The sequence below is a fragment of the Solanum stenotomum genome, chromosome 10 (assembly GCF_019186545.1).
Source record: "Solanum stenotomum isolate F172 chromosome 10, ASM1918654v1, whole genome shotgun sequence".
In the NCBI taxonomy this organism is placed as follows: domain Eukaryota; kingdom Viridiplantae; phylum Streptophyta; class Magnoliopsida; order Solanales; family Solanaceae; genus Solanum; species Solanum stenotomum.
The window spans coordinates 38,877,923-38,896,933 of record NC_064291.1 but is presented as its reverse complement, the minus strand read 5'-3'; the positions used below and the strand labels follow the sequence as shown (position 1 = coordinate 38,896,933).

The 19,011-nt window shown below is 32.2% G+C and overlaps 1 protein-coding gene across 1 annotated transcript; it reads right to left on the bottom strand.

Moving 5' to 3' along the window:
* Nucleotides 1-4,127: 4,127 nt before the first annotated feature.
* LOC125842956 (histidine decarboxylase-like) lies at nucleotides 4,128-11,988 on the bottom strand. Its single transcript, XM_049522226.1, has 6 exons — nucleotides 11,716-11,988; nucleotides 7,017-7,197; nucleotides 5,624-5,858; nucleotides 5,228-5,421; nucleotides 5,007-5,143; nucleotides 4,128-4,921 (listed from the first exon to the last, which is right to left on the bottom strand). The coding sequence occupies exons 1-6, from the start codon at nucleotides 11,986-11,988 to the stop codon at nucleotides 4,352-4,354; spliced, it is 1,590 nt and encodes a 529-aa protein (XP_049378183.1). The 3' UTR covers nucleotides 4,128-4,351.
* Between the last annotated feature and the right edge of the window lie 7,023 nt (nucleotides 11,989-19,011).

The following is a 19,011-nucleotide window of genomic DNA, read 5'->3' as shown; positions in this document are numbered from 1 at the left end:
AATTTTTTATGTTAATCAAATTAAAGACCTTTACAAACTTGCAAAAACTACAACCTACAATTACAAACAAAAACTAAAATCAAATAGTTCAACAAGACTAAAACTAAAACTAAAATCAAATAGCTACAATTGTGAACCATTACTTTAGTCTTTAGGTTTTGAGTAAACATTAAAGACTAAAGCGGACTAGTGTGAAGTGGGTAGAGTACTGAGAATATGATATAGTCAGAGTGTCTAGTTATATATTAAATTATTAATATTTAATATTTAGGAAGGATTAAATAGTAAATTATTATTGCCTTATTGAGTTATCGGTTTACCCAATAACCCAATGACTTATTTTTTATAAACTCATTAAAAACTCAATAACCCAATAACATTTTTTTGGTTCGATTTATTGGTCGGTTCGGTTTTTGCACACCCCTACTCTCAGTTCATCTTTAATTGTCCACTATACTAAAAATAGTACTCCCTCTGTCCCTATTTAGTTGTCCACTTTAGAAATGACACACATATTAATGCAACAATGATTAACATAGTGAAGTTACAATTTTACCCTTATAGTACAATTTACAATTCCAAAATAAATTCACTCAAGATAACTAATCAATGCTCTGGGAAGTTCATAAGTTTATTTACTGTATTTATGACAACTTTTCACTTCAAAATTACAGCCACTTCTTTGAATTCAAGTGAAATAAATTGGAGGGAAACAACATACACTTTTACAATTTTCTGTATCTTCACTATGCTTCTAATGCTTCTATTCGATCTTCATCTTTCCTTTTTAAATTTTTTACTTCAATAATTTTTGGATCTTCAATCAATATAAGTGAGCCTTCTACTTTGATAGGAGTATTAGTTGAAACTTCAAGTTTATTTCTATCAATTTTTTTGAGTTAAAAAATTGTTCAAAATTTTTACTCATAAACTAATGAAATGCTTTATGGGTAACTTAAAGGATTATGTAATTCCCCAAGTATAATAAATGTATTGTCTGGTTCCAAAAAGGATGACTTACTAGAAATTTTCAAGAAGTTTAAATGAGCGTATAATAGGAATTTCTTTTTGTCCTTTGTTGATTTATCAAAATGGACAAGTAAATAGGGACAGTTAAAAGAGGAAATATTGTCAAGTAAATAGGGATAGAGGGAGTAGTTGTTTATCAATACTTAGCTTGTCCAAATTAAAAAACCAAGAGATAATTTATTCTTTGTGTCTATTTTACTCTTTGTAGTAAATATTGTATTTAATATCTAATACATTTTTTAAAGCATTAAATTTAATATATTCAAAGGATAATTTAGTCATATTATCCCTATTATTTATCAAATATTTCTTAAGATATGTGTCTGTTAAATTAGGTCTTAGGCCTAACTCACACTCCAAAAGCAAGCTCAAAGGGAGGAGGATTGCCAAGCCTTATAAGGAGTTCACCCATCTCATTAACCACCGATGTGGGGCTTTTGTCATTCTTAACAGTGTCAAATGAATGATGGACAACTATTTTTAGATGGGGTATTAGATAAAATAAATGGCTGCAGTGACTTAATTAGGATGAAAAATACTGCAAATTTAAATCTTCAGTTATGAGTCTTAAATATAGTGATTAATTGAGTGGATACTATTTTATTTTTTTTTTAAAAAAATCAGATGAAAAAACAAATGTTGGCCAAAGAGAGGTCTTAAACTCCTAATGTCTAGCTATATTTAAAGTTGATACTCATGGGTCAAGTTCATAATTTAGTTAATACTCCCTCCGTTCCTATTTAGTTGTCCACTTTAAAAATGACACACATATTAAGACAACAATGATTAGCATAGTGAAGTTACAATTTTGCCCTTATTAATTATGATTCCAAAATAAATTTATTCGAGATAACTAAACAATATTGGGGGAAGTTTAAATTTTCAAGAAGTTTAAATGAGGGTCATAATAGAAATTTTTTTTTTTTTGTCCTTTCTTGATTTGTGAAAATGGCCATGTAAATAGGAACATCTAAACGAGAAAATATGGACAAGTAAATAGGGACGGAGGGAGTACCCTATACCACTCGACCCATAAGTTAATGGGGTGTAACAATTTGGGAGAAAATAAGAATTGATGAGAGCAGCCGCCGCGAACAGAAAACTTCGTTGGGGCAGATGGCTTCAGGTACCAAAATGTATACGTCTTTCCATTAATTTTGTTTGCAATTAATACTGATGGCATTAGTGGGTAGGAATTATTGGTTAGTTAGTATTTGTATAATCATTAGAATGACATGATTGGTTGGAAGTTTGTAAGTATGGNAAATGTAATACTGATGGCATTAGTGGGTAGGAATTATTGGTTAGTTAGTAGTTGTATAATTATTAGAATGACATGATTGGTTGGAAGTTTGTAAGTATGGAGAAGTGATATTCCTCTTGGAATTTCCTTCTCCTGTTTGTAATATCCGTACCTTTGTTTTTCCGTTCGGTTGTTGTCTTCATGAATATGGAATAGGAGAATTTTCATTCTGGCATAAATAACTTCTGGCTCCACCACTTGCGGTAGGGATGTGAGGCGGGTTGAAGTGGATTTTTAAAAAAATTAATGTGGGGCGGAGCGGGTTGCGGGTATATGCGATTTTATGTGGATTCAAATTTAACTTTAACTTTTTACATGTTATAAGAGAGGTAGAACATTATTTATTTAGATAATTTCTTTAAAGCTACTAAAATATTTAAGATAGTAAATGAAAATAATACAATTTCTTACTTATTTCCCAATTGATCTTTAAAAGTTAAATTTCTAAGTCATTATCTATTAAATTAATACAATTTAATGAAAAAGTGAATTTATTTTTATGAATTTTTATTTTAAATATCAAACTTAACTAAAAAAATATTTTTTTTTTAAATGTTGGGCAGGTTCATGCGGGGCGGGGCGGATTGAAAATGAAAAAAATTATTACGCTGGGCGGATTGAAAATGAAAAAAAATGTTATGCGGGACGGGATGGGGCGGGGCGGGGCAGACTAATTATTTTCCGGGTTAAGCTAAACCCACCCCGCCCCGCCCCACACTGCTCCATTTCCATCCCTAGTGAACTCGGTAGCCCAGATGCAGGTCAAGATGTTCAATCTCGAGCTAAACCATTTAGAGCCTCAAGAATTAGACAATTCAATAATAGATTTGTTTGGAATTTAGATTGAGTAGAGTTTAAATGGTTATGATCTGTGGTTTCGGAAGATTATGTATATTGTTGAGTAAAAGTCTGATTCTCTCATCTCCATTTTTAAGAATAATACAAATTCATATATATATTTTTCATCATTTCATGATGAAATTCATAAAATTCATGTGGAAGCGGGATACCATAGAGAATTAATAATATCATCATAATTATAAGAACAAGAGTATTAGATTTTTCATCATAATTAGCTCCAACTCATTCACGGAGGAAAACTCATAGACTTAAAGAAGGTAGCATGGGAAAGAACAACATATCATAATCGCTCTAGATACTTGAAATAGAACTCTAAAAATTCGTTCTTGAACCATGGGATAGATTATCTTGAAAGCATTAACTAGGATTGTAGTGCGTAATTAATTATTAAGAATTATTTATAAATGCTTAGAAATATATGGGAGAAACTTACCTTAATGTTGGAGGTGAGGTATAAGGGTGACTTGATATAATTTGGGTGGCGGTGAGATTCGATTACAAGACCTTTGCCTACTCTAATATCATGTTAAACTGTGCGACTATCTCATCTAAAAGTTTAAGCTGTTATAGAAAGCACACTTAAAAGGTAATATATTTCCTTAAAGAGGCATCCCAAATATCTCATAAATTCTTGGATATTCACAAAGAGATCATGAAAACATCAAATATTATCTTGCCTATATAAAGGGTAATATATTCCTTGAAGAGGCATCGGGAATATCCCATCAATTCTTGGATATTCACAAAGAGATCATGAAGACATGCATCAAATATTGTCTCTTGGATATTCATAAAGATCAAAATCTCCAAAATTTCATAAAATTCATGAGATATTCATAAAGAGATCAAGATGATGTGGTCTCCTATGTTCATGAAATACATTACTAATAGCCCTCGAATCACGGAGAAATCCATAAAGAAAAATCAAGTTGTTCTATCAATAATATTCTTGTTTCTTCAGATTTTATTTATGATTGATTTACTTTCCACATATTCAAAATTTATTGCAAACAAGATGATAATGAGACACTTCTCATTTCAAAATATAAATTTAAAAAAATCAAATAAAAAGATACATGAAAATTTATTTTCAAACTCAAATAACAATTTTTGAGTCACTCCAACATACTCCATAATCAAGATCATTCCAAAGGAATTTTAGTGATGTATGTTGTGATAGGAGCATAGACAATTTTGAGAACCTATATCATCTGCTAGACAAGGAGCCAAAGTTATTCCACACCATTTTCCCCTCTCTTGCATTAAATCCTTGAAAAAATTGTCTATGATTTCTTTTGTTGTGCCTGGCATAACCACAACATGTGCCATATCTCTTGTACAAGATAGTTGCCAACGACGAATGAACTTGTCGTCACAAGGTCGTTCAAACACCACGATATTGCTAAACTCATTGAGCATAGCACTAATTCCTGCTTTATGAAGCCGGTCCTTTAAATACCGAGCATTTTCATAGCACATTTTGGCATCTTGTTGCAATCCGACATGACCTTTCATGCTTAAACTGTACCATAAGAATATTGGTGCCAAACCATTTCGACTTCCAGAAATTGTATTATCTATTGAGGCAATATACTCAACTTTTCTTGAGATAGTAGTAATGTAAGTTTTCCTTGTTATTTGAACTCCACAAGGCATGGAACATCCCAAAAATTTGTGGCCTGAAACTGAAATACTGCCTATTGACTTCTTGAAGGTAATTATTTTCGCCTATTGATGAATACAAAGAGACACGTGTCATTTTCTATTTGTTCCCTTAAAGAAAATAATGGACTAAAGTAATTAATATCCTTACATGGTTGATGAAGGGGACAATTAACCCATATAGTGCAGCATCACAATGGATGTAAAACCTATCATTGGAATAACCACAATTTTCAAGTATTTGTAGGATCATATCAACATCATCAATTGCTCCTTTGTAGGTAGTTCCTACAAATACATAAATTAACATAAATTTTTAAAAATATTAATAGTATTCCACATATGATCTAAATATATGTATATGTGATCTACCAAAATTGACATTGATGATGGCTGGTTTGTTCTTGTTGACAAGTAACTTTGATCGCAAATCTTCATAATCAATTTCCCCATTAACTAAACTGTTAATAGTTTCTAGCTCCACTCGATACATTCTTGCTGCTTTGAAGATCGAGTAATGTGAGTCTGTTGATGCATATATTATTCCATCGGGAAGTAGCTCTCTTCTACACAAATTGTGAAAGTGAATATAGGTATGTTAGACTCATGGTGTTATGCCTAAATATTGTGTTTTTCAATTCATACAACTTAATTTTATGTATTTCCCATATTTTTCATATTATACATATAAGTATAATACGTGGCTTGAAAATATTGAATTCAGATGATCAACTTGTAACTAGATTCGCCTCTCAAAGTGAAACTTACCCAACCAAAAGGCCATGGAGATTGCCCTCAGTGCCACCACTAGTAATGTATCCCCAATATTCATCTTTCTCAATTTCCCAGAGTTGTGCAAACCAATCTAAAACAGCCACTTCATAATCTTTTGAATGGAAATCTGTAGGGTGCTGAGTAAAGGGGTCTCCAAAATTGTTCAAATGAAATTGCAAGAGTGGGGCTAAAGCAGCATGATGCTCATAATAAAGGTTAATTGGATAACCTGTAATATAAACAATCTAGAGAGATCAAATTTACATATATAATGGATAACCTAATGCTCAAAACTTTTGTAAAATGAAGTTTGAGTTTGATTACTCAAAGTTCATTATGGATTTTATACTTTTGCACTACTTTTATCATCTTAATTAATTTGTAATATCATAATAGAGTGTAATACAAATTGGTGAAGATCATAAAATATTTAATTTTGTCTAGTTCGTATTTTCTTCATGCAAGTTAACTAGTAGAGGTTTCTTACCTCATTAGAATTGGTAAGATAATGTCTAGTCCTCTTTGCATGTACTTATTTTTGTTGAATTTCTTTTAATTATATTATTAATAAAAGGCCGCTAAACACACTGTCTAGTAGTACAAATTCACTGTAAAAGTCTATGTAATAATTAATATTTTAATTTCCTTGTAAGGAGTATATATATAATATAGACCTCCAGCACATTACGTTTGTACTCAGGAAATTTATAAATTTTTTATTTGACAACAACTCCCTAACTCATTTATTAAATAAATAATGCCTACATATTTAATTAATGCATTATTTTTTTATAAATGTATAATAACAATAACACATTCCGTAAAATTTCATTAAATGAAATGTGAGACGATAGAGTGTACGCAGACTTTATCTCTACCTCCATGAGATAGAGCGGTTGTTTCCTAAAGATTACATCAAACCCAAGTAAAGGAGAGGAAAACAAAGGAGAAAACATTATAGTTAATAAGAAAAACATTGTAGAGCCTACAAGTTACGAAAGAAATAATACCAATAACAAAATAGTATAATAATCGAAACACAATACACAATATATGATAATAGATTAAGAAAAAACAAAGCAAGACAAGACAACATTCTATCCCTACTAACTTTCTATCCTAATACAAGATCTCCACTCCCCTCCTATCTAGAGTCATATTATCGATAATATGAAGTTGCAGTAAGAAGTACAAAGGTTTTATATTTTTATTTTGAGTGAAAAGTGTCAAAAACACATCTAAAATATCTCATTTTTTTAATTTGATATCTAAACTATTGGAAGTGTGAGTTTTATACCCAAACTATCACGTATTAGTTTGAGAAACACACCTCTCTGAAAAATTATCTCCCGCATTTATACAAAAATAATGTATATCTACTGATTACCTATATGATATTTCATCCTCTGGGATAATGTGTCTACATATTGAGTCAAAATCATATTCAATTCTTCAGAAGATTCTTTATCCTTAACATGAGATTCAATCAAACTAAGACACATATTTTCCCTTGGAGACGATGGTGCATTGATTCCATTTTTTGTTGCGATTACCATTGAGTCAAACTCCTATTTCATAATGACACAAAAAAAAATAATATATGTATTAATATGATTTAAAATGAATGAATGAGTATATAAAAGAAAAACTAGAAAATTGAGCATAAATATTACGTACACTTTCAGTTCCCATTCTAATAGAAGCTAAAAATTAAAATAATTGAAGAGAATAATTGTCTCAAAGAGATCAAAGTTTTGTGCATCTCACTATCTTTGGAACCTTCAATTTATAACAACAAAAGTTGCTTTGCCTTCTTAACTTTTGTTTGGTGAATCTTAAATTTCATCACTTTCAATTGTCGTTGAACACGTTAAAGGACAATATCTTAAACTTTGAAAATAACATAAACTTGGAAAAATATTCATTTTTTCTCCCTTAATAATTAGGAGATAGGAGTCTCAGGGTTCAGGTTCGATTAGTCAAAAAAAAATTTAAAAAATTTCTCTATGAAAATAAATTCTTTAAAATTGAGGAAATTGACTTCCTTAATTAATGGAAGTCTGGAAAACAAGTTACTAACATTCCACATTGGTAGTAATCCTCACCTTCCAACACACCTTATCTCCATCCTCATCCCTCTATCTTCACCTTTCATAGTATTTATCTAAATTATATAAAAATTCGTTTAAGATGAAGAAAAAAAATAAGAAAAAAATCCACTTATTTTTCTAAAAAATATTTTCTTATATGAAAAACATTTCCGTCATACCAAACACTCCCTTCATGTCTCATTTTTTTGTCAATTGCACACTTAAATTTTGTGGGGATTCTATTATTCCATTAAATTTTGTGGGGGATTCTATGATCCCAGTAAATTTTGTGGGGATTATATTATCCATGTTCTTGTCTATAATATTAAATTATTAATTTAAAATATCAAGAGATAATTTGACGCATATATGTTTCAATAGGAATCACACACGAATATATAGACCTTACTGACTATTTTTTATTCTTAATAGTATAGAAAAGAGAAATTTTGGAATTTCTTTATTTTACTGCAACGCATTTTTCAAACTATAAGAAATTTGTGGTAAAATACGTGCTCGTAAACCAATAGATAAAGTTAAATCTTTGTGTTGTATTTCTCGTTTGTCTTCTTACTCATGATCTTTTAAGGTTTACTTTGCGAGCTTCCGCATTACACTTAATTATAACATTTTTTCTCCCTTAATAATTAGGAGATAGGAGTCTCAGGGTTCAGGTTCGATTGGTCAAAAAAAATTTTAAAAAATTTCTCTATGAAAATAAATTCTTTAAAATCCTGATATAACTATTATGATCTGTATATGTTAATCATCGTTTTGATTTATTAAAAGGTGAGATTCTAAGATGGGTCAATATTCTTGGTAGATTGGATGATGATAATATATATTGGTGAAATAATAAGTTAGTTGATGGAATACATGTCTCGATATAAAGATTGATGATATGCCTTTTTGAGAAGCTTAAAAGTTTTCAACTTGTCAAACCTTGCAAGTGGATTTAAGAATCCGACACATGAAATAAGTTAAGCAATGCTCTAAAGGAAATTGATCATTGAATTAAGTTTGTGAGTAATTTAATTTATTGATTAGTGTTTGTAATCTTAACATGGGGAATTACATATGTGTCTAATGGGGAATTTCGAAATATAAATAGAGGAGTGCAATTACAAATTTCTAGTGGAATGATTTGTAATTTATTATGGTAAGAATAATTCAAATTAATTATTTGGAATTATTTTCATAATAGGAAGCCTTGGTATTTAATTCTGTGGTCCCTACCGTGCCCATATTTATCTAGAACTCAGAATTTATTGTAAAGGGAAAAAGGAGAAGTATGTGTCTTTCTCTATTCTAAGGAAAGGCAGAAGTATGTATCTTTCTATGTTCTAAGGCAAGGGAGAAGTATATCACTTTTTCTATTCTAAGGAAAGGAAGAAGGACATGACTTTTTCTTTTCTAAGGAAAGGGAGATGTACATGTCTTTCTATTCTAAGGAAAGACATGGTATTCCTTTTCCTTGGACTAAGAAGAAATCTCTATAAATAGGGATTCTTCTAACCCTTAAAAATGGAGAATTTTTTCTATAGAATACTTGTCCACCCAAGTATTGAGAGGGTTCGGAAGTGAACTTGGGATCACTATAGAAGACCGTAGAACTGTGGTCTAATTTGTGGACTAGCTTATGAATTTGCTTGAAGTTTCTAGCTTGTCGACTAGCTTGTGGATTAACTTGAAGGTATCGGCTCACGCTTCAAGAGGTAATTCTGAAATTAAATTCAGAAAGTTTATATGCCCTAACATGATTGTACTTGTTCTAGTATAAACAATGTGTTGTCTATTATTCATGTAAGTTGTATGATTTTGGTATGCTTCCGCTGTGCATATAGTTTTCCAACAATCCTCACCTTCCAACACACCTTATCTCCATCCTCATCCCTCTATCTTCACCTTTCATAGTATTTATCTAAATTATATAAAAATTCGTTTAAGATGAAGAAAAAAAATAAGAAAGAAACCCACTTATTTTCCTAAAATATATTTTCTTATATGAAAAACATTTCCGTCATACCAAACACTCCCTTCATGCCTCATTTTTTTGTCAATTACACACTTAAATTTTGTGGGGATTCTATTATTCCATTAAATTTTGTGGGGGATTCTATGATCCCATTAAATTTTGTGGGGATTATATTATCCCATGTTCTTGTCTACAATATTAAATTATTAATTTAAAATATGAAGAGATAATTTGATGCATATGTGTTTCAATAGGAATCACACACGAATATATAGACCTTACTGACAATTTTTTATTCTTAATAGTATAGAAAAGAGAAATTTTGGAATTTCTTTATTTTACTGCTACACATTTTTCAAACTATAAGAAATTTGTGGTAAAATACGTGCTCGTAAACCAATAGATAAAGTATATAATCACATTTTAAACTATCCCCTAAATGTGATTGGCACCCGACACACTCCACCGGCCAGGCAAATCAATTTTCATCCCTTAATCATTAATTTACAACATTTAATAAAATAAATATGTATTCGAATAATATAATAATTAGTTATAAATAATTAAAATCTCAAAATATTAATTTGAAATTCTTGCCCGAATTCCACACTAACCATGGAGCATAAATGAGAACTACAAAAGACTCGATTCTCTTGGATAATTGTCAGTTACTAGCTTCATTATCACCAACAATATTTGTATGGACATGCAGGTAAGGAGTGAGTTATACGTAAATATAATTTAGTAAAATTCTAAACCCGACTTTTTGAATAGTATTGAAATAAGGATAGAAAATTTAACCACACAACGAATATGGCAATGATATGCACAAAAATATATATTTTATGATATAATATTCAATAAGGCTCAAATAAATATTCAGAAAGGACACTACATATCTCAACTTAATCCACACTCACGGCTTGTCATAAAATATTGTGGAAGAGATCAATACCTCCCATCCTGATAAGTCCACAACAACACATAATGCCTCAAAAGTATACTTGTATCAATACCAACGTCCACATTGTTAAGAATTTTATTTTGCCCTGACTTTCTTACCATAAATAGGTTTTCCTTTTAGGAAAAGGCTTAATATTTTGACTAGCCCGTTTTTTTATAGGAAATGTTTTAGGACTCTATAAATATAGGTTTGTTCCTTCTAACTTAAACAACATTCACAATGTAGTCCTAGAGGTTTTGAGAGTTCTGGTTATGGGGGAGAATTTTTTGAACCTCCTTGTATTCGGAGTGAATTGATTGAGATTGTCGCTCTCTATATTTTGTACTATAGTGGATTGCTCATCTCATTTGTAGACGTAGATCGATTGATTGAACCACGTTAAATCTTTGTGTCTTTTGGTGTATTTCTCGTTTGTCTTCTTACGCATGATCTTTTGAGGTTTACTTTGCTAGCTTTCGCATTACACCTAATTATTCCAGTCCTAACACACACGCCATGGTATGATCATTTTCAATATTCTTCACAAAGTAACATATCTACAACTGGTCAAATTGTTAGGACCGAAAATAAGCAGGTGTAATACGGAAGCTAGCAAAGCAAACCTCGAAAGACCACGAGTAAGAAGACAAACGAGAAACACACCAAAAGAGACAGATTTAACGTGGTTCGGTCAATCGACCTACGTCCACAAAGGAGATGAGCAATCCACTATATAAACATGAGAGTACAAAATATAGAGAGAAACAACCTCAACCAATTCACTCGGAATACATGGGAGGTTCACACAAGTGATAACGTATCAAGCTTGTGACCCATAAATTCTCCCCCTAACCAAAACTCTCAAAGCCCTTAAGACTACATTGTGAATGCTAATTAAGTTAGAAGGAACAAGCCTATATTTATAGAGTCCTAAAACCTTTCCTACAAGAAAAGGACTAGTCAAAATATTAAAACCTTTTCCTAAAAGGAAAACTTATTTATGGTAAGAAATCAGGGCAAATAAACCCTAACAAATCTCTGCCTTGGCCTGAATTTCTGACAAAATAAATTTGTCCACCTTCTTCACATAATCTTTAGGATCTTGCATCTCTTCTCCATAACCTCCTCCATCAAATCTACGTCTTGACACAGAGAACTTCTCTGAAACAATTTCTCCAACAAAGATCTTCATTACTGTCAAAAAGGTTGCGACTAGATCTACACCTGCCAAGATGAACACCCATTTGTAACCTAATTCCATCATTGAACCATGGTCAGGAAGATTTTCGACACAAGGCATCAACCGCAGATCTCCAATCGCTAGGTCACACCATCTGATCTGCCAAATCATCTTGCACCGCCATTATCACATAATGGGACACGCCGCCTGGACCACCACTTTGCCAGGAAGACTTTCGACACAAGGTACCCCTGCAGATCTCTGGTCTTGTTGTCACATCGGGAACTTCTCACAAAACGTAGTCCACTACTCCGACACACCCGAACCTGGGCTCTGATACCACTTGTTAGGACAAAAAGATGAAAAATGAAAATCTAAAATAAAGAACACCAAGTTTAACGTGGAAAAATCCTTCAAAACGAAGGTAACCACCACGGGATCGACAAGATCCGAATTGCTTCACTATAACAATAAGAGAGTTACAATTATTCTTCGAATGGATACACAACAAGTGCCAAAAGAGAACAAACAATAGCTACACCAACAAAACATAAATAGAAAGAAACACCACCCAAACCCAGGTGCTGTTCGGGACGTAAAACAGGATCTTGCTGACTTCCAAATCCGATCTCCACCGTTCAAATCCATCACCAAGATGTCAGGAACACTCAGTATAAATTTCAGCCCGATCCAACGGTTAGTTAATCGGAAAACACGATCTGAAGGTTGCTGGTCGGAATAAAAGACTGCAGCAAAAGAACCCTTTTTTCTTCTCTCTTATCTCTTGTTGAAAGCTCTCTCAAAAACCTCTCTTATGTCCTAATGTCTTTCAAAGACAATATTAATGAGCAATCTAAATTATTCTCTCAAGACCATCCTCTATTTATAGAGTTGTGCTTTTCCTTACAAAGCTAAAACCAACTCCAAATAGGATTACTATTCCAATCATTTTCCTAATAGAATTGGAAACCAAATAAAGAGAATAATTCCAATCCTTTTTCAAGTAGGATTAGGCCATGGGCCTTTGGCTGGAACTTGGGCAATAGCCCAACAAACTCCCCCTCCAGCCAAGGGGCCAAATGGACTTCAAGTGGAGGAACTCTTGACAGGCTTCATGCCTGCCGCACTTCTACAAAACTCATGCTTGTCTACGATCACCACTTTTGTAAGCATATCTGAAGGATTGTCATCAGTGTGTATCTTCTCAACCTCAAATAATTTCTCCTCCAGGGCCATTCTAATCCAATGATATTTTCTGCTAATATGCTTGGACTTAGAATGAAAGGTAGAGTGCTTGGTGAGATAAATAGCACTTTGATTATCACAAAATAAGACAAACCTTGATTGTTCAAAATCAAGATCTTTGATAAACTCCTTCATCCAAAGCAATTCTTTGGCACCTTCAGTGATGGCAATATATTCAGCTTCTGTGGTAGATAGAGCTATGCACTTCTGAAGTCTTGATTGCCAAGAAATAGCTCCCCCTCCAAAAGTGATCAAATAACCAGAAGTGGATTTTGAATTATCAAGATTTCCTCCCAAATCAGAGTCTGTGTAGCATACAAGTTCAGACTTGCCACTACCAATGCACAACTCCATATCTGAAGTACCCTTCAAATATCTTAGTATCCATTTCACTGCAGCCCAATGTTCTTTTCCAGGATTGAAAAGAAATCTGCTAACGGTACCAACAGCATGTGCAATATCTGGTCTAGTGCAAATCATAGCATACATCAAACTACCAAGCGCGGAAGAGTAACTCACGATTGTCCCAACACATGAACCAGACAAATAAAACACATTTTCAAAGAAAGGTTTGAAAAACAAGTACGCACCAAAACGTAAAGTTTCACTAACCTCGAATTCACAACTCAAGCACCATTTTCAGTAAACCAGAACTATGCATGCTCTCAGGTCTCCAGATCACCTCAAATTTGATATTTTTTTTAATCAAAAATCTCAATGAAAATTATCCTTTATCTTCACCTCTAACAGTATTTATCTAGATTTTATAAAAATGCTTTTAAGATAATATTTTCTACTTGCATGCTGAACACAAAAAAATAAATAAAATTCTCACTTATCTTTCTGAAAGTATTTTCTTATATACCAAACACACCGCCTTCATGTCTCTTTTTTTCATTTGCACACTAAAATTTTATGGAAATTCTATGATCCCATTTTCTTGTCTACAATATTAAACCATGCATTCCAAAACATCATGAGACAATTTGGTGCAGAACAGATCTTCAACAACAAAAATAACTAGATTAGAAATTTGTTGTATATCTGCTCATGAACCAACAGACAAAGTATATACTCCCTCCGTTTTAAAAAAAATGGTCTAGTAATTTGACTTGGCTAGGAGTTTAAGAAAATAAAGAAGACTTTTCAATTTTGTGGTCCTAAACTAAAGTTATGTCAAATGTATTAAAATGTCCTTTAATATTGTGGCCTTAAACGAAGGAAATAACATAGACCATAGTTCATGAATTAGTGATTTGCATATTTAGTAACGTTGGTACTTTGGATGTTCCGAAAATAAAAATTATCAAGTTAATCTAATATAGTACCATATAAAAAAATAGAGTTCGAAGTCAAAAGGGCAATTTTTTTCTTACAAAAAATCAAAACAGCATATCAAATTTATTTTTAACTAAAAGGGCAAAATCGCCCCTGACAAAGCGATTTCCTTCTGACAAAATTAACGACGCTATTCTGTTAAAAAAATTGATATCGCTGATCCAGCAGCGTTTTTATCGAATTGTTTATATTTTAAAAAAAAACCGAAATCGCTGCTCCATCAGCGATTTCCTAAAAAAATTAATAAGTTCTTGTGGTTAATTACATTGGTCTGCGTTCTAATATGGAAAATCCTTTTTGATAATGCTCAATAATGTTCAAGTAAAAATTGGTCTGCTTTCTAATTACATTGTCGGTGGTTAATTATATACTAATATTAATTGTTTCATGCGGCAGTGTGATTTTGTAGTTTGCTAAGAATTAATTGGGTGTTTGACTTTTACTTTGTCATTTTTAATATTTAACCTCACAATTTTTTATTTTATTTTAACCAATGTAATTAACCACACTAATTTTTTTTTTAAGAAATCATTTTTTTAAAGAAAGAATTGATAAAATCGCTGCTTTAGCAGCGATTTCAACATTTGATATTTTTTTTTTTTCTGATAAAAACGCTGCGGGAGCAGCGATTTTATTTTTTTTTGACAAAATCGCTGCTGGGCAGCGATTTTAATTGAAATTTTTTTCGGAAAAAAAACAAAGTCAATTTTGTCAAAAGGAAATCGCTCATGGAGCGATTTTATCATTTTGGTTAAAAATAATTTTGATATGCTGTTTTGATTTTTTGGAAGAAAAAAGTTACCCTTTTGGCTCCGGACTCTAAAAAAATAGTGTACAGGAGTATTTTTACACGGTCGGTTAGAAAGTAAATAGTTAATTGTAACAACCAACTACAGTTGGTTAAATCTGATTTAGTGTATTAAAAATTTTCAATTACTCTTCTTCTTCTTCTTTATCAACATCTTAGAGTTCTTCATTGATTAAGGACATACACACCATATTTATAGTATTAAGAAAAAAAATATTTGTCTACATAAATATCCTCCACAAATATGGTGAAGAAGATTTTAAAGGTCAATTACATGATATCACGATCCAGACTGTCGTGATTGGCACCCATTCTAACACTCCGATGGGAGAACCACTACTACAATCCAAAACAAGCAACTAAACCAAAAACTAAAACATTTAAGTCAAACACTTAAGGAAATAAATATGGAGTTCCCATAAACTCCAACAAAAGTCTAACAATAACTAAACAATGCGGAAGAATAACCTAGAACCTGAAAGTCAATATACCAAAACATCTAAAAAATGATCCAAGTCTAAACAAGAAGGAATACAACCCCATACTAATGAACTAACTAAAACAAATGACTAAGTCCAGAAATGGTGGACATAGACGAAAGAGAATCCCATGGCAGCCCGGAAGAATTGGCTCACCCTTGAATTCGAAGTGACGATCATTGAACTCCTAAGCGAGGTCTGTCGGTAGCCGCTTGATGATGCCCTATACTCAAAACAAATAAGAGCAAGTGCAGTATCAGTATACAACCACAGTGTACTGGTCGGATCACGCGGCTATCCCACTAGTGCAACATAAACAAATCAAGACAACAATATAATCACATGCATATATATCAGCATATACAATATTATCAACATTTACGAACAACTTACAACTTCACATTTTATATCAAATCATTGGTCCTCTCATGGAACCCAAACCCAAACAGTTAGCATGCCGGAACGTGGCAACCGATCCCATATTTATGTCGAAACGTGGCAACCGATTCCATTCTTATGCCGGAACGTGGCAACCGATCCAAGTTAGTTATGCCGAAACGTGGCAACCGATCCCATTCACACACCACAATCACAATCACAAGTATATCATCAAGATCATACATTTAAGTCATGATTTCATGGCATTAATTAATTCTCTATCTCATTTACAACAAGTGTGATCAACATTGCAACATTCATACATATACAAGTGAAATAATGAAGCAAGAACAAGCATACATCACACAATCATAGAATCATAACCATCACCTATCTCGAAACAAGCTTGAAACCCAAAGAAACTTGATCCTTCCCTTTCTGGATTCGTTCTGCTTGTTCTTGATCCACAAACAATCAATATAATACGAGAATTAATAAACAATCATTAATTACCCGGATTACTAACAATTCTATAAACCCTAGATCAAACCTATGATCCCAATTATCTAAATTAGGGTTGTTTCCACCATAGAATCTATAACAAAACCTTCCTCCATCAATATTCACCCATTCTATTACGTTCTACGGATTGAAAAATGAATTCGGGGAGTGAAAAACTTATCTTTAGGCTCAAGAATGGTGAAAAATGAGTAGGAGTCACCTGGGGGGTCGTTCCTTAGCTCAAAAAGTCGAAAAGTGCATAATGAGGTCGTTTAGGGGTTTATTAACGACTTTAATTCGCGTCGGGCCCACCACAACGGCCACCACCCCGCCACAGCGGCGCCAAAGTGGCAAAAACCCCGCCAAAGCGGCATTTTTGAGATAAAGAGTTATTTCAAGAATTTGAAAATTCTCATTTCACAATACACTTCTAACCCACGATGCTCAGTAAAATACCCTTTACGCTAAGATCGATTCCGGGATTTCTACTCGCCCAAATTCAATTCCATAAAGTCGTACAGATTCCTTAACGAGTTATCTAACTACTCATGTAATAAAAATCATAAATGATTCACCCGATTGTTACCAGATTTCCCTACGCCTCAATGACTCCGATTTCGTCCAAATCCGGACGAGGTTGGGAAAATCCAAATACTACGAAAAAAAATTTCAGCCCTAAATTCTCCTCTGTTGATTTTTCTATAACGACGGGAACATGTCGTTACACATGCGTCTTTAATCATGTTAATCCATGCATTAAATCCCTTTGCATTACTAATATCATGAATTTCTATGTATAATTAGAAATACATACTTTAATACAAAATGTATCAAACAAGATAGTAATAATACACAAGATTAATATATATACATTATTTTTTCTAATATACTATGTCAAATGACCATTTAAAATGAATTGAACTTAAATTAAAACATTTTTATAAATATATCCCTTTTGAGGGAGAGAGAGGTAAGATGTCCTCACATACGAGTGAATAGAGTGTTTTATATTCCATCCTTTAGAATAAAAGTGGTATATATAATAATGACCGCATTCGCAATCAAATATATATATATAAGTACTAGAGAAAAATTGTAAAAATTTTGGAAAAAAGATATTGAGCTCACGTGAACTAGAAATCAAAACTATGAATCCTCCTCGGCAAGTCTCATTCAGATCTACGTGTTACTTTTAAGATTTTTTTTCATTCATCTCCTCAGATAAAAAATGCAACTAATTTGTCTATTTCAATTTGTTCGTATGTTTTCTTTTCAGTCTATTTCAAAAAAGAATGTTTTCTTTTTGTTTTTGACAATCATTTAATTTTAACATTTCATTTGACGTGTTTAAGACCACAAAAATAAAGGAAATTTTGGTATATATATTATTCAACATCTTTGATTTGAAATCACAAAATTCAAAAATATTCTTTACAATCTTAAATTCCAAATCAGACAAACAAATAGAAATGAAAGAAATATAAATTAAAGGAAAAAAGCTCAACTATATTATCAAACTATTAGAAATTGATCATCTATGAACTATGACCTCCGTTAAAAGTCAATCTCATCTATGTTATTATCATTGCAATAAAGCTTCATTTATGCCATTGTATTTTAACAGAAAATCTTTTGATGCACATAATATACCTATCCAACCAAAAGTCCATGGAGATTTCACTTTTCATTGTTACTACCATTGAGTCAAACTCCTATCTCATGATCACAAAAAAATAAAATAAAATAAATATATGATTTAAAATGAAGGAATTAATTAGTGTATGCTTGATTAGTAAACAATGTGTTGGTGTAATAAAATTTAGATTTACCTAAATATACATCTTATTTTATCATAATCTCTAAAATTTCTTACTATCTAAAAAAATTACAAAAATTCTTTCTCGGATACTTCTCTATCTCCTCTTGGATACATTTTTATCATCTTGGATACATCTCACCCCTCTCGAATACATCATTATCCCCTCTCGGATATATCTGTGAGCTATCTATCTGTAGGTTTCCTGAATAGCAATGTATCGCGACTTATGTATTCACGCGCATGTCTGCTATATGTATCTGGAGTCCTTTAATTTTAAGGATTTCTTGTAATTTAGAAAAGAGTAAGAACATAAAATAATTAACACTTAACACTATGAGATTTATATAATTTCAAATGCAGTAATTTGGTCTTTGAACTTGAGATAGACATAATAATGGTATAAAGAAAATAGTAGAAGCATTGAGCATGAATATTACATATGGTTTGAATTCCTATCTTAGAGGCAAAGAGGTCTCGATTTGAAATTATTGAGGCTCCTCCAAGATATGAAAGTTTTGTGCATCTCTCACTACCGTAGGCTCCAGTGGCGGATATGGATGGCAATGAGGTGGGGTGGGGTGTATTTAAGGTTATGTGGGACGGGGCAGGTTTAAGGTTGTGGGGGC